At 40.8% G+C, this 16981-nt stretch overlaps 1 protein-coding gene across 1 annotated transcript in view; it reads right to left on the bottom strand.

Moving 5' to 3' along the window:
- Positions 1-2: 2 nt before the first annotated feature.
- gabra4 (gamma-aminobutyric acid type A receptor subunit alpha4) overlaps positions 3-16981 on the bottom strand; it is a 28869-nt gene continuing 11890 nt past the window's right edge. Inside the window, exons 6-9 of the mRNA XM_081611365.1 lie at positions 15164-15307; positions 14468-14620; positions 6300-6556; positions 3-3369 (exon numbers count right to left, since the gene is read on the bottom strand). Coding sequence (XP_081467491.1) covers positions 2833-3369; positions 6300-6556; positions 14468-14620; positions 15164-15307 — 1091 coding nt within the window. The 3' untranslated portion in view covers positions 3-2832. The remainder of the gene's footprint in view (positions 3370-6299; positions 6557-14467; positions 14621-15163; positions 15308-16981) is intronic.

The raw sequence follows: 16981 nt of genomic DNA, 5'->3' as shown, positions 1-16981 counted from the left end.
TGTCTCTCACACACCATAGGTCAGATTTAATACAGTAGAAGATTTCTCACAACATTGCAGGTGTATACTGCAGGTACACTGCAAAAATTCAAAAATGTTGCCAAGTATCAAGTATCTTAGTACAATTGAAATAAGACAAACTAACTTACGAGTCACTTTTCAGCAACATATAGGAGCTTAAGTCAATAATTCCTTAATATTGATGAAAAAGTACTAATTATAATTGAAATAATCTGTCAGTGGAACAAAACTCTTTATGGCAGGTTATTTCACTTATAACCAACATGTTTTCATCAATATTAATGAATTACTGAGTTAAAACAAACTCCTATTTCTTGCTGAAAAGCTACTTGTAAATAAGTTCAGCCTTATTTCAAGTGTACTAAGTTGTTTGCACTCGAAACTAGACCAAAAATGCTTTTTAACATTTTGTGTTTTTGCAGTGCAGACCGTTAACCAATTGAAATGCAACATAATCAGAAAGTAAGACATTTAAACATTTTCTCTAAGTCTTTTGCATACATTGTGATTCTAATGAAAGCTATCATACTGAGTGAGAATCTCACACCAGCCCAGCATCTCTTCCACACCTAAAAGAGGAAATCATTTGTTTTATTTCCTCCCATGTTTAATGAAGGCAACATTTAAACTCCGCATTACCATTTCACCTAAGAAAAACGAGGGATCTATTTTTGTATTTCTCATTTAAAATGGATGTGCCGGCGACAGCATGGGAATCTGGGTCATTGAGTGTTCAAGTGTTAACCTAAGTCAAACGGTTAATAAACGTGGCCTCGTTTGTCGCAGAGATGTTTAAGAAAAGTGTCAAGAGACGTCAAAGGGATAGAGGCTTGCTGAAGTCGTCATCACTAGTTGTGACGCAGTCTGCAGTAAACAGAGCCCTGCAAAAAACACTAAATCTCACCAAATATATATATTGTCTAGTTTCTAGTGCAAATATCCCAGTACATTTGGAATAGGACAAAACAAACTAACAAGAAACTTTTCAACCAAGATATTGGAGCCTGTTTTAAGTCAGTAATTCCTTAATACTTAAATTATCATGGAAAAGGTTCTGGCTTCACTGGCAGATCTTTTCACTTATACCACATTTGTCAAACTCAAGGCCTGTGGGGGGAATCTGGCCCGCCATAGCTTTTTAAGTGGCCTTCTAGATTCTAGACTAAACATTAAGTCTGCTTAAATATCATGTTTTCAATCAAATCAATGCAGTTTTTTTTATTCCTGCCAAATTATATTAATCAGTCCCTCCAGTTTCTTGAGAATTATTGTGAAAATTCATGCAAAATCAACAAATCCCTGCACTTTTTTGCGCTAAGGTTTTGTATTTTTGTAGTTGAGTTTTCTGCTTAGCCTGCTGACTCAATCCTGGATTAGGCGAAAGATTACAGATGGATAGATTCAACTTTATGTGGTCTGCGGCCGTGCTGGATAAGAAACTCACTCCGGTTTCCAAATTTCCAAGTCAGAATTTAGTTTTAACCTTCCAGTCCTCTGAGGATTTCTTCAGCTTTCCTCAGACTTTCAGCAGCATAACATCTACAGCGTGTTGTAAGGGAACTAACACTGATGATATAATTCTCACAAAACCTCACCTTGAAGAAACTTATCCTTTCAATGAATGGAAAGCAAGGGCACTACTAAGAGTACGAGCTGCAGGAAAATGACGCGCTGCAATCTAAGTGACCAACAGCTGCACTGATAATAAGGTAACATCTGGCTGCCGGAAACGAGATGAAACCCCATCTAGGTGTCTGGGTTGACGACGCCCTTGAGCGGGTTCAGTAACACCGTTACTGTGTCTCAGAAGCTTTCTGTGTCGCACAGCAGATGATTTCCAGTGAAATGCATTAAAAACAGAGCAACATGGCTCCAGAAGAAACAGCAACTTACTTTTCTTGCCCCCACTATGATCTACTAGTAAATGTCTTTCCATTCTCTTTGTTGTTGTTTGCTCATGTGGATTTTTTAAAAACATTTTACATAATCAAAGTATGAATCTTGGCCAGACAGTAAAGAAGCTTAAACCCTACTACTGTAAGCACGTCTCCTCCGCTTCCTTCCTGATTTATCCCCACATTTCATCTTGTTTTTTGTTTTTTTTCTCTCCGTATTGCTTAATCCATCTTGTGCAACACAGATACTCCACACGGAGGTTCGGCGCAAGAAGCTTTTGCCGCTCACCCATTCGTGACCGGCGCTCCTCTAAGCCTCGGTTTGAGGACTTTTTCATCAAATTTCTTCTTGTCAGCTTGACACTCGTTTTTTCCAGGGAGCATTTAAGACCAACGCGGATCTCTTTGTGCTCTCCAATCGATTTAATCCTTAAATCTACTGGCACAACAGTGCATCAGGTTTGTACATTAAATATAAATCTGTTTAGCCTATATATATATTTTACATTGTGGGCAAGGTTCAGTTCCGATTGATGACATATCCAAGCATCCCGAAAGGTACAGGGTACAAAAATAGGAAAAGGACAAATCCCCACGCTTTCTCCAGGCCTAATGGATCACCAGGCGGTTGGAGACCTTTACAATCAGATGAGGCAATGTGAAGTAGAAAGAGGCCGGTGGAGCGCTCCAGTGTGCGCATGTTCTATCTCACGCCGAGTGAGTTCGTTCTAATTATAACGATTTGTTTCCAAGCTTGTGGTCCTTCAGCAAATGCCTGGCAGACGCGTTCTCCGGGATCCACTGTAGATGGACGAGTACATTGAACTGTCTGGTAAAAACCAGCAGTGTGTTGTTGTTGCTGTTGTTGTATCCACGCCAGAGGAAGTCACGATGAACCTCAGCGCCAGAGCGAGATTTAACCCCCTTTGGCCACCATTGTGTCTTTCGACAGGTAGACCACCCAGTAGACCATGTTGAACGCCCCAAAGGACACTGGGAACAGGATCCGGGCGTATTTGTCAATTTTGCTGGTCCCGCCCATGCCGGCGGTGGTCGGCTGGGAGCACGGCGTCTGCTTCGGCTCCAGCTTGTTGCCCATCATCTGGATGCGCTCCAGCTTGGGCCCGAGCAGGTGCTGCAGAGAAGCGGGGCCAGGGTCTCGCCGGCCCGGCGTCTCCGCCATCACGTCTGGGGTGGACGCCGCGGGTCGAGGCGTACCCTTCACCAGCTGCGCCGAGGACGAGGCCACACTCAGCAGGCTCTCGGACTTGGGGCTGGAGCGGGACAGAGTGGAGGAGCTGCCGTTGGTGCCGCCAGCCAGAGCTCTCAGCTGCCTTCCTCTTCCCAGCCCTGAGATGTTGGTGGTGGACTGGGCCCTCGGCTGGCCCGCCGGGTCTTGGTGCGAGATGTAATTCATCCGCTTTCTCAGGGAGCCGTTGGTGTCGGGAACTTGCTGCGAAGGATGAGAGAGAGTCATGTCAGTAGGACAAGATGTTCTTCCTTTAGGTGGCGGCGAATTCATGAGATACATGATATCTCTTCATTGGTCCAAAACACCCAGAAAAATATTAACACTTGAGAAATCTTGTAATCCTGCAGAATAACGTTGTTTCTTTCTCCGTTGTTTACCCTTTGCATGATGCCTAAACCTTAACTCACTTGGACTTGGCTAATCAAAGTCACACTTACTCCACCCAAAACACTTTGGCACGATCTGAAACGCACCTCAACAGGCTTTCACACTTAGTGCAACCTCTGACCTTTTGGCTCCGGTCCTTGGCGGGTGTCTAGAGCACAGGGAACAAACTCCCAGCTCAATCGGAAACTCCATCAAGTGCTATTTTATCTGTTATTCTTCGTGTCTGGTGACATCCTAGGTTTTGACTGGCGGCTATAACACGATTGCTCCACTTGGGGCACCGCTAACGTCTTTTGTCACTGAGTATGGAGTATGTACGTCCCGCTCATCCAGTTACCATGATAATATTTTTATATAAGCTAAAATAAGAACCCACAAAGTGAATGATTTCTACAGCATGTGATGCTTTGTGCTTAACCGGCCTGGATTGTTTCAGTGAAAAGTGCATCAAGCAAACATCAGCCTGGTGCTATTGATCAGATTACATTCCCCCCCACCCCTCTCCTCTTCTGACACAGATGGCGGACGAAAGGGCGCGTGCATCACAGATGTCACTTAACGAGGATTTCACTCATTTCACACAGGCTTAAGACAGAAAGTAAGTAGTGCCTGCATCCGGGTGGTAATGCAGTGTAGCATCAAAGGAGCTTATCCTTCGAGAGTTGATGTTTTTTTTTTTCCCCCAAGCGGGGAGAGAGTGATGTCGGTACTGAGGCATTTGCAAAAAATAATCCAACCCCCCAACCCCAACTATCCACTCCAAAAATTGAAAGGATCCGATATTATTATTGTGTCCAAAGCATGGCCGGGGATGTCTGCGTGTGTGTGTGTTGGCGTGAAAAAGCCAAAAGCCTGAGAGCCTAAACCCATCAACGACCCCCAGGCCCGTGTGCCGGGACTCGGACTAACGGGGCCTTCCTTCTCCTCTCTCTCCCTGTCGAGGAAACCAGCACTAATTCCCCCCGCCGCCCCGGCGCAGGAGGCTCTCTGAAACCTATACAGATGTACCAGGGCTCCGTTGCCATGGCAACCTGCTAATCCACTGAAGTGCCGTTGTCACTGTACCGCATTCAGGCACGATTACGCCACGCTGGGATTTGGACCAGAGGGGGCAACTTAAAGTGTTTAGTGTAAAACAGGGGTACTGTACGCGCTGCCGGGTTGTGTCAGCATCACCGATCAGCTAACAGTAGATCCATATATACGGTTTAGTGTTACCACCGCAGAGAGATTCACACACTGTACACACACACACGGGGAAATGAGCGCTCTTCTTCTCGCCTCCACAGCTGAATAAACTATAAAAACTGGGTTTTAAGAACACACACACTTTGTGTGTATTCAACATATTCAATATGTGTTGAATCTCTACAGTAGCTACATGGCATGCTCATTGGTTCTGATTCACCTGACATGTCAGCTCCCACGCTGCTCATGCACTCTGCCTCGCAAAAGTAATCCCACCCCTTGAACTTAAAGTACTTAAAGGGCCGGTATCATTTGTTTTCCAGTCGCATAGTGAAATTTTAGACCACAACCAAGGAACTATGTTACTTTCAGTCAAACTGCTGTTTACATCAAATATGACTTAAAACTAATTCAAATTTGTAACTTAACACCTCTGTCTCTTTAAGAAGCTCCTGCTCTTTCTGAAGCTCCGCCTTCAGAAAGTCATCACAACATGGCTCCTGTATTAACCCTTTAGCAACTTTTTTACCAGCGTTTCACTGAGAAGCAGCTCCTGTAATGAGCTCAGCTGACGCTCAGTTCCACCAGGTGTTTGCTAATTGCTGCTGGCTAGTCTGAAGGAGCTGAGTGAGCGAAGCCTGCTCTGTGAGGCGAAATCTTCAAAGATTGGAAACTGGAGCTTCACTTTAAGGTGGAGCTAGGTCCACCTTGGCGTTTTTTACAGATGAATGGTTGCCATGGAGATTAAAGGATTTCTCAAACATGCATGAAATAATCTAAGCAACATTCCAGGTCTGTTGTTGATGAAGCAATAACATTATAGCATCATGTAAAGCTCAAAAGAGTCGATTACGCATATTAATGCCCCTTTAATCATAAACTTGAACACAATAATTAGGATTTCAAGTTTGATCAACATAAATTAGCACATACTTGTGGAATGGAATAAAATTTAGCTTGGCCAACATGAAATCTGAAAGCTGTGGTGTACATTCGTCACCAAATGATACTCCAAAGTAATATCTGATACCGTCAAATAAACTAAACATTGCTGAATAAACTTTAAAATCGATCCATAAACGGCTCCATCCATTGTTACTTCGGTGAACATCGTTCTGCTGTGTAACGACAATGTTCTTCTTCTGCGCATGCAAGTCACTTTGGGGTTACAAACCATTATAAACTATTCAACCCCAAGTCTCACTGGGGTCACAGAATGAACAACCACACTAAAAGCAAAAACTAAAACAAAAAAACCTGCTGTGTGAACACAGCCAGATTCAGAGAATATGACGTCCTGCTGGAATCAGAACTTGCTTGATTCAGCTGCAAAATCCTCCACACACATACAAGGGCAAGGCTAATTATTCTCAAGCACACTCTCTTCATGTCATTCAAGGGTCTAGGCTAAATGCCAGATACGGAGAGCCCCTGCGATGGGGTATGCTGCCCGAGAGCCCCTTGAGGTAAAAATGCGATCAGATTATTGAGCCAGTCTGAGAGGTGCAGAGGGAAAATAAGAAAAAAAAGACAAACACAAACACACACCACCTCACCTGCTGCACTTCCTCTGTGTCCTTCACCTTGACAGGCGTGCTTTGGGGCACGGGGGGACACTTGCCTGGCTTCCTCTTGGCCCTCTCAATCTGTGCATTGGTGAAATAGTTGACGGCAGCGAACTCGATGAGGGCAGAGAAGACGAAGGCGAAGCAGACGGCAATGAACCAGTCCATGGCAGTTGCGTACGAGACCTTGGGGAGAGAGTGGCGGGCGCTGATGCTGAGCGTCGTCATGGTCAGGACGGTGGTGATGCCTTAAAAAATTAAATGAGTAAAGAAAATTAGACGAGTCACACCAATATTTGCACTTTTTTTTCCTAAACAAGCATTTCTTTACTCTAACACTAGAAGGAAATTTGGTACAGAGAACAAACAAGATCGTTAGAACCGAGGATCGCTCTACATTTAGGTCGTATTTTAAGGCAACGGTGGGCTATAGAACAATATAGCAACATTGTTATGAAAACTCCAAATGGTTCATGATGTGCACATAGTATTAGTACGGCACAACTGAAAACTAGGGGTGCACAGATTGCTGTTTTCTTTAAAATGTCTGTCAATTCCAATTTTGACCGATTTAAAAAGAAAAATCAAAAGTCTGTAAATATAGAGTCAAAATTGCTACGTTGGCGATTGTGATTTTTGTTGGAAGAAAAACATTAAGTAGGTTCCAAATTATAAACGCTACAAACTTTACAAGTTTATGTAATCTCTTAAACATACGTATTTCTAATTTCGTTCATCTTTCTATAATTGGTCATGAAGCTCTAGCTTAAACATTGCTGTCGTAACGTTGCTTCACGGTTGTTTGTAGCGGCGTTATGTTGCAGTTAGAATCCACAAAATGTTTTTTAAAGAAAACACTACCAAACCATTAGATTCATTCAAATGTTTTTCTGTTACAAGGTGAATTTCTGGTCATTTATTTCTGTTTGCTGCTTTCATAATGTCACTGATTACCAGCTACGATCAAATTTCTTTTTTGTTTTGTATTGTTCATTTTCTTTAAAGCGACCTTTGGAGTTACCCCATGTATTTAATGTTTTAGTTCGCAGGTCACTTAGTTGTGAAGATGAGTTTGTAAATTAGATTCATAATCTTACTCCTGTTTTGTTTTTTGTTTAGGTTTTGTGGTTTGTTCTGACCTATTTTCTAACAGTACAAACTAGCGAAGTGCAGATGTGTTTCCAGTTCTGAACCTCTAAAACTTGTAAGATTTTGTCTACTGGGAGGTTAAGATGTCTGAAATCCAAAACGTCAGAAAATAAAATCCACCAAAAAGAAAATTACTCATCCCCTTCTTTGGTACTTTTGACTGTGCTGCCTCTCAGTTTGTATTCAGGTCCTCTGAACGTGCACATCTCTATATAACCTCAGACATCAGGTTTTCACTAAATCCATAAAAACACAAACACACTGAACCCAATTAAATTAATGAAGAAGCACATTGCTTTCAGAGTGTGTGCTGTTCTCTCTCTCTCTGGCTGTGGAAACCGCAGCTTCCCTATAAATGGACTCCCCTCCTCCCCCCTCCAAAATAACACATTAAAAATTGGAATAACCCCCCACCCCCCAAAAAAACAAAACAAAAACAACAAGTGTTAAATAGCCCATGCATGCACAGTAATGTTGCTCTCATCTGGCTCTTTCATTAACAGACTGCAGAGTGATAATGAACCATTTTGCTCTCTATAATGTGGAACATGCACAAAAAAGGACTGTGGTGCTTTTCTCAGCATGAAGGGTCTTTTTTTCGGTGCTTTTCGGGGACCTAAATGTTAGCAGATCTGAACTATGTGCGCACATCCAGCAGATTGAGGGTAATTTAAGCGTTTTAGAGGATGCGGTGACGGCAATATTTAAGTGGCAACGCTGGTGAAGCTGCGTAGAAAGACTTGAATTCATCTCAGATTATTCTTAAAACAGATTTAACTTTAATTAGACACAGCGAGAGAAAACAGGAGACTGAGGAGGGATGTTTGTGTCTGGTAAACCATTTCTTTGTGTATCTGAACATATGCTTACTATCATTATTCTGTTGAAACGCCATGACAACCATGTGTTTTGTATTATTATTATTTTACTATAGAACTGGTAAGCCAGCTGCAGCACACCAAATGCTTTGCTATTTCAAATAAATCACAAAACTGTGAACTCTAAAAAGTTTCCGAGGTTGCAGAGTGTCACAGATCCTCCACCACACTGAACCATGGGAACGAGGCTCTTTTCCATTTCATCCATTTCTTTTACACAAGACCCACCAAAAGTGTTAGTTACTGAAAACACACTGCTTCAGCTCAAGTTTGGCTAACTCTATATGTTTGTGATGGTAGGACATCAAAAGGCTTTTTTTATTCTTTCACATCACTTCCAAATATTGGTTTAATGTGAAAACCCTCATATAACAGTTTCTATGGAAACCTAACAGTGCCTATATGCTCTTTGGTGTGTGTTTGAGATTTATTTTTTACCTCTCCTAGTTTACTTGTGTGGCACGTTTCAGTAGCAAGGTAGTTCAAAGTGATAATCTTAGAAATATAATATTATGACACAAGCAATAAACATTACATTTTGTCAAACACACATCAAATTTGTTGATCAGTATTTGACTTACTATTGATAAAAGGTAACTCTAAACGGGTGGGTTTTTAGCCTTGATCTAAAAGAAACTATGTGTTTCAGCAGTTTTGCGGTTTTCTGGAGGTTTGTTCCAAATCAGAAGAGCGTAGAATCTGAAAGCTGTTTGGTTCTGGCTCCAGCCATCCCGCTCTCTTTGCATAGCAGCAATATAAAAGTAGGTCCATGTCCAGCCCATCAAGCCGGCCAAAACCGGGAAACTTGGTCCCGTTTTGAATCCAAAGCAGCTCTGACTCAACAAGACGTGGACTCAGTTTGACCTCTGAAGGTCTGGCACTGCACCTGGCGACAGGCCACCATGGCAGATCCTCTCTTTTTTGCTTCCCAAAGCAAAAGAGAACTTTTCATTTTGTTTTTTTTAAAAGTCACAGGGCAAAATGAAGACGCCTACAGAATCAGACATTGTTCAATAAAGTCAGTCACCGATGACTGGAGGAAACAAACATCAACAGTCACGTCGCATGAACGGAAAAACTACGAGTTCCTCTGTTCTTGATGCAACAACAGTCACAGCTGTGCTATTTGTAAAGGATGCAGCTAACAATTAGTTTAATAATCAATTGTTCTATTGATTATTCTGACCATTAATACAGATTATACAGATTTTATTTTATTTTACCACTTAGACATTTTTATATAAATTCCCTAATTTTTAAAATAAGGAAATAAACATTATTGCATTTTAGGCTATATTATTGCCTAAAATGCAATAATATGGAATTTCTTTAATGAATATGAACCAGGTGAAGCTAAAACTAGCCCAATTGAGCTTTAGGTTGAACTTATACTTATAAACTAAATGCATATTTTTGGCTTAATATGTTGGGATTTAAATTTATTGATTACTAAATTAGTTGACAATTATTTCAATAATTGATGTGATCTGATTAATAGTTCCAGTCCTGGTAAATGGACTGAACTTATATGGCACTTAAAGTGCTTCACACTAGAGTTCCATTCATCCTCTCCAACACAATACACAGATTGGTAGGTAACTTGGGGTTAAGTGACTTGTCACATTGACGAAGCTGGAATTGAACCTACAACCTTCCAATCAGAAGACGACTATGCTACCCACAGAACCACACTCGCCTCCAACAAAGGAGGAGGTTGGAAAGACCAAAGAAAAGATCTCCTAAAATCTTCTGACATCAACACTAAAGATTACTAAAAGAACACCAGTGGTAGAGAGCATCACGCTCTGGGCTCACTTTTCTGAAGACGACACTAAGGTTTTTGTGAAAATGGCTAAGAGTGTCAACAGTTCCAAACGGCGCTAAGCTAAGAGACAAACTTTCCAGTCTCTGCTAGAAACGACGACGATGAGGGATGGGATTTAATTTTTCTGAATCGCCATCAGTTCGACAAACTAATGGGTTCACGGGCGCTTGGGATGTTTTGGATCGGACTAGCCAGAGTCCAGAGCTAAATTTGACAAGAGAATTTGTGGGTGGGTGCGCTTCAAAAGGGCAGCGGGCCAAAGATGTCTTCACAGTCTGATAGATTTGGAGCACCTTTGTTGGGTAGAGTGGGTAAAAACCATCAAATTGAGACATGGCATGCTCCATCGACCTTAACCAAAGATTGATTGGCAGAGACTGACAAGCCTTTTTGTAACAACAACTTCTTCTAATAACTTTAGTTGCTTTTCAGTCGAATTGGACTGAAATAAAGGTCACTTTACATGGAGAAACATTTTGAAGCGATTTATATTCTCATCTTTAAACGTCACAATAACCAGATCTCATCATTTGGCAGAGATACTTCTTCACCTCACCAACACTGCATTACTTCAGATGAGTCTGCAAATCGTGAATCCATCCCTTACTCCACCCTAAACATGACCCCTGACCTTCTCTGCTTCAAAATGAATTGAAGTGAGTCCGCCAGTGAGTCCACAGTTTGGAAATGTCCGTTTCCTACTGATTTAAGACTTCTGAGGACTTGGTATAATTTTCCAGACGGTACAAAAAGATCCAATTCACATCCCAGATTGTCATTTGATGCTACTTGCTAATCAGATCGCTTGTTATCATGCTAAGTAACTGAATCATATGTCTAAATCCAAAATGTATTTCCTACAGTGGGTGAGTCAACCGTGGCTGACAAGGCTAAATACCATAATCGTTAAAGTAAAGGAGCGACAAATGAAAGGCTTTGTGGCATCTGTGCAGCTCTCTTATATTGACTAGGATTATTTCTGCTAGCATGCAAGCTCTGCCTCCAAATGCTATTCTTGTATCAAAAGACCCAACGCCACCAGCTTAAGAGTTGAATAAACCGTATCTCTTTCGCTCCATCATCTTTATTTGAGACTCTTTGCTCCCACAGCAGAAGCAAAGGTAGAAAGTAAAGGGGTGTTTATACGTCACAGAGCCAGAGGACATGTCGACCAAGCCTCATGTTCTCCACACATCATGGATGTTTGTTAGAGAGTCGTCACTGCTCCATTGAGAAGAAAGGCCCCACAAAACAAAAAGGCAAGGTCGTGTGTGTAGATCGTCGCTCGTCCTTGGGATTATTAATAAACAGCAATAATGTGATTTGGAGAAAATCTCCTCTGGTCGCAGGAACAGGAACAGGGTGCTCTTTAAAGTCCTTGCGCTCCATATTGACACTCCGTCTGTTGCCCAGACGTGACCGCCATATAATTACCTGTCAGTCAAAAGCTGACAGCTGACATTGACAAGTGACCTGCAGCTAAAGTGAACACATGGAGAAAATTAGCTCGAAATGTTGCAGGGAGATCAAAAACTTCAAAAGAGACCCACTGGTTAAGTAAGAGCGCTAATGGAAAATCCCATTTGCTGTGAAAGTGGTGCTCTGTTTGGGTAATTAATTCAGTGTGCAGGATTTACTGCCGGAAATGGCAATTAGCTTAGCTTGTTCTAATGGCTACGGACACAAGCCGTTCAAAACAAATCAACAACAGGGTCTGCACAGCATACGTCAGGGTTTCACCAGATAAACAAACTGGTTTGACTGGTCACAGTAGATTATCAATACATCATGAAAGAGATTCAGGTTCATTTGTTGGGTTTGCACTTCGACTAAGGAGACAGAGAAATACATCTTTACAACATGTGCCTATGAAGGGAGGCTCACGACTAATGTCAGAAAAGACAGATAAGAACACAACCTGAACGATTAATCATGATGATTATTCAAATAGTCGGCAACTAATTTAGTAATTGATTAATCATTAACAAGAGTGTATAAAAAATTCATGGATTTTGCGTTTAAGATAACAAAAACAAAAACTTTGTAAGTATGCGTTACCCAGAACTCTTCAAGAAGCAGTTTTAGCTTCACCTGGTTTAAATGATTTATACAAAATATCCTTTTAGGCACCATTTGATATTGATTGGTTGATCCAAAAATAGTCAACAGATTTATTTGTAATATTGTATTAAAAAGGCTTAAATTATTTGTTGCTTTGTTTATGAACATTGAAAGAGGGGCTGGGTTTGTTCTCCAGTTTAATTTAAATTTAACTTTTTTTTCTTTACCTGAAGAAAAGGGCCAAAATTGGTACATTGCAATGTTTCTTTTTTTATGCACGATTTCATCAGTATTATATTGTTAAGTGTGTTAATAGGTGTATGTGTTAAGTAAGAATTGTATATTGTAATTTGTTTTGCTCTAATAATAAATATTCGGAAAAGAAAGGCTTAAATGAAAAATCCAATTAAATCAATTAATCGTCAGAATAATCGATTAATCGATAACTCGATAACTAAACTAGTCATTAGTTGCAGCCCTGGATGCCATCCATCCAAACTGACAGCATGAGTTACTTTGTGAAAAAAAAGTGAGTAGATATTTTCAGTGTTTAGATGTTTAAAGGCGGCTGATTAAAAATGGACGCCGCCCTTCATATTTCACCTTTGAAAACATCTGAGGATCCTTTTTCATCCACATTACAGTTATGTGCAACTTTACATCAGTCTGTCACAAAATCCCAGTAAAATGCATTGAGGTTTGTGGTTATAACGTGACAAACAGTGAAAAACACAAGAAGCTGCCTCCCGTTTCCCCATCCTGGAAATGGGTCACTGAGGCTAAGTCACTGAGGCAGGGAGTTAAACACACTGCAGGTGCAGGGCAGAAGGGGACGGATCTGAACTCCGGCCACCCGTTCATCCCAAACAAACACATGGACACGTTCAAAACACTTAAACCAACAGCAGAAACCCCTCCAACCCCGCTGCCGCCTCAGAGCCTCGGATGACGCAACGTTAGCCGCTGTGATGCTCCGTCACGCTGAACGCTTTGGGGAAAGGAAGCAGAGGCGCTGACATATATGTTGACGACTGCAGGAAAGCGACCCTAATCCCCCGGGGTTTTATTAAACCACGCAACAATCAAGACACATTTCCACTTAGGGTCATGCAATATCGTTTTACTCAGCAAACAAGCTTGTTAGATATATATTAGTTTCAGCAATGTGTAAGTGTTTCTAAAGGGAAAAGTGACCTCAAGCCGAGTCCTAGAGTGCATTTCTTGAACGACAGCCAAACGTTTACCAATGAATCACGATCGCCGCCGCTTTAAGCTGGATGAGACGTCTGCAAACCAAACTTGTCTTTGAACAAAACATGGAAACACCATCGACGCAGCAGTTTGAGGTTCGATTCTCCAAACCTTCTGACTCCTGTTGGATGTCCTCCCCCATTTCTCTCCCTCTCTCTGCAAATTTGCTTTCTGACTACAAAAACACTTAACAAATGAGAATATGAGAGCAGCTTACATCAACGAAGAAAACAGAAAGGAACACAGTCAATCTGGACGTCATGACTTGATATGTAAAAATACAGCTCTGGAAAAAATTAAGAGAGCTCCACAAATGATCAGTTTCTCTGATTTTACCCTTTATAGGTAAATGTTTGAGTAAAATGAACTTTGCTCTTTTATTCTATGAACTACTGACAACATGTCTCTGAAATTCCAAGCAAAAATTTAGTATTTAATGCAGAAAATGAGAATTGGTCAAAATAAGGAAAAAGATGCAGCGCTTTCAGACCTCCAAGAAAACAAATTCAGATTCGTTTAGAAGCAACAATACTAATGTTTTAACTCAGAGTTCAGAAATCAACATTTGGTGGAATAACCATGAGTTCAGTGCACTTTTGCCTCATTTTGCAGATGTGAATTTACTTCAGAGTGCTTTCAAGGTGAACTATGAACATGAGTTCATTCAGTTAAAGTAACTCTTGCAAAAGCTGAACTGGCACATTGGCATTCGTGGCATTGCAGGAAATAATACTATTTTTATGATGCCTGATTTCTAAGTGTATTAATTTTAAAATTGATGGAATAAAATTGAGTTCAGCGCACATAAAAAGTCAGATATGCCCATTTCTAAAAGCTGCACAGTATTTACCGTTATACTCTGATACAAGTGTGCTGTCGTTCATTTATTTATTTCCACTTTTTGTGTGAAACTTTACATCTGTTGCTGCTGCTACACCTGAATTTTTCCCCTTTGCGGGACAATGACAGCGGTGGTTAAAAGGTGCGCTACGTACCAAAAACGGTCCGCGCCGGGACCGACTCCTTGTTTATCCAGAAGGACACTTGAGAAAGGATCACTGTCATTATGCAGGGGATGTACGTCTGAATCATGAAGTAGCCCATCTTCCGCTTCAAGTGGAAGTAGACGGTCATCACCACATATTCACCTGGATCAACAGAAAACCGATCAGTGAAAGACAGCCGTCGCTCTGCTTCACGCCTCGTTACGTCTCCCGTCTATTCTCAGTCAAATCTACGCCCGTCACCCGTCCTGCAAAACACAATCCAGGGAAAAAAAGAAGAAAAAAAAAAAAAAGAAATCTGTTTTTGGATCCATCAGTTTTTCGGGTGAACCAGTTGGCCTGTGAAATGACTCAATCCGTGATGTTTACTTCATGCGGCTGCTGCTGTGTGCTAGTCATGCTTCAGCTGACAGACTGTCGTGTTTGTGCAAGTGTCAAGGCTCCAAAAATCCCTCCAATAACGCCGGCAGAGCCGCATTCAGACCATATACTGTATATAAACTCAAGCGCGTGTGCTTTTCACTCAGATTTCAAGGGTGAATTTAAGAACGCTTTTTTCTTTTTCTAATAGAGTTTATGCAAAACGACTTGGGGGTGTGGAGGATTAAAAGAAACAAAAAGAAAAAACAGCTAACGTTATTTAAAGCAAAAATAAATACAAATGTTGACAGGACATCTGCAGCTCACCTGTGATTGATTTAATGATCTCGCTGGAAACCGTCTGGCCGATGAGATCATACTGGACGAGGCTGGAGGACTCGGGAGGGACCTCCACCGAATGCTGAGGCCCTTTTGTCCAAGTGTAGATCATCTCCGTTTTGGGATAGGCGTCTGAAGACGGACGGGCGGAACAAATGAGATGTGAAATAAAAGAAAGAAAAATAAATGAGAGAGAGAGAAACTTACAGCTGTCTGCTTTTAAGCCTCTGACACCACAGGTAGACTGATTTTATGTGTCTGTGTCAGAGTCCCATCTAAACCTCATTATAAATCTAAAGCAATCTATTTTTCCAAGTATGTATTTATTTTTATCTTGGTCCAACAAAAAAGAAAAAGCTCAATTTTTCTGCTGACATAGAAACGAAAAAGACAGTCAATGTATAACGAGTTGTGATTGTGCTGAAATAATCCATGAGGCTGGGTTTGAAGTGGAGCAGATTACTGCTGAGTCTTCTTTTTTTTTTTTTCTTTTTTTTTTTACAAGTGTCACATTTAGATGTGTGCTGCTTTTTTCACCTTAATTCCAAACAGTCAAACATTTCTCTGTCATTTCAAAACCGTAGCTTGTTCATACTCTGTGCTTTCTGCCATCTGTGATAAAAAAAAACAACAAACAAACAAAGAAACTGAGGGCATTTCTTTTAAGTGTGATCCTGCTTAATAAAAATCCTAATGAGTCAAAACTGAAATTGGTAGACTGCATTTTATAGAAATCTTTAAATCTGTGTCAGCCACCCTGCAAAAATACAAAATCTTACCAAGTGTTTTTGTTCTAGTTTCTGCTACATCTTAGTACGCTTGAAATAAGACAAAACTAACTTTACAGCAAGATATAGGAGCTTGATCTGAGTCAATAAATCCTTACTATTGGTGAAAAAGTACAATTTCCACTAGTATATTATTTTTACTTAGAGCATGGCATTTTTTCCATGTTATGAGTGAAATAATGTACCAGTGGAAATTGTACTTTTTCATCAATATTAAGGATGTATTGACTCAAAACAAGCTTACTTATGAGTTAGTTTGGTCTTGGTAGGATTTTGTGTTTTTGCAGGAAATGCCTGACTGGTGACTCTAAAATAAATTCTCACAAGCTCTCTTCTCCTCCCTATTAGCCATGTGTAGTCAGTACCAGTCTGCTCTGTCTGTGTCATGGACCGTGAGTTAGTCTTCTGTCTTTTCCAAGCGCCAGTTTACAAAGTCAAATTTATCTCAGCAAGACTGAGCCTGAAATAAATGTAGATTTCTAAATACACAGACTATCGGTATAATCAGTTGTATATCGAACTAAATTGTTTGTATTAGACATTCAACTGTATATGTTGTTTAATTTAGTAATCATCAGTATTTCCTATCAATCTAAATTAATTATGCAACATCCACTTAGGGGCCTTCAAGTGTGTCTCAATTATTAACTGAAGTGTTTTCCAAGCATTTATTTTTCACTGAAGCGCGCCTTAAAGAGGGGAAGCCACAAAAGGTTATTGCTGAAACTGTTGGTTGTGTCCAAGTATAACAATGAAAAGTTGAGTGGAAGGAAAAGAGGTGCTCAAGCAACAGGGATAATGCATCTAAACAGTACCACATGCTGATCATCTCTGCGCCACGCTGCGTTGACGCAAGAATTTATAAAGGAGGAGCTCAGGTCAAGTACTTAGTACAAATCCATCAGTAGGTCAACATTTGTTATAAAAATAATTTTATTTATTGGTTTTGGTGTCCTGATGAGCCGTCAGTCATAATCATCAAAATCCAGGGTCTCTGCAGGTGTCACCAACTCAAATT

The sequence above is a fragment of the Poecilia reticulata genome, chromosome 10, assembly GCF_904066995.2.
Source record: "Poecilia reticulata chromosome 10, P_reticulata-male-v2, whole genome shotgun sequence".
In the NCBI taxonomy this organism is placed as follows: domain Eukaryota; kingdom Metazoa; phylum Chordata; class Actinopteri; order Cyprinodontiformes; family Poeciliidae; genus Poecilia; species Poecilia reticulata.
The sequence above is the reverse complement of the archived record's forward strand: the minus strand, read 5'-3'. Positions and strand labels throughout refer to the sequence as shown.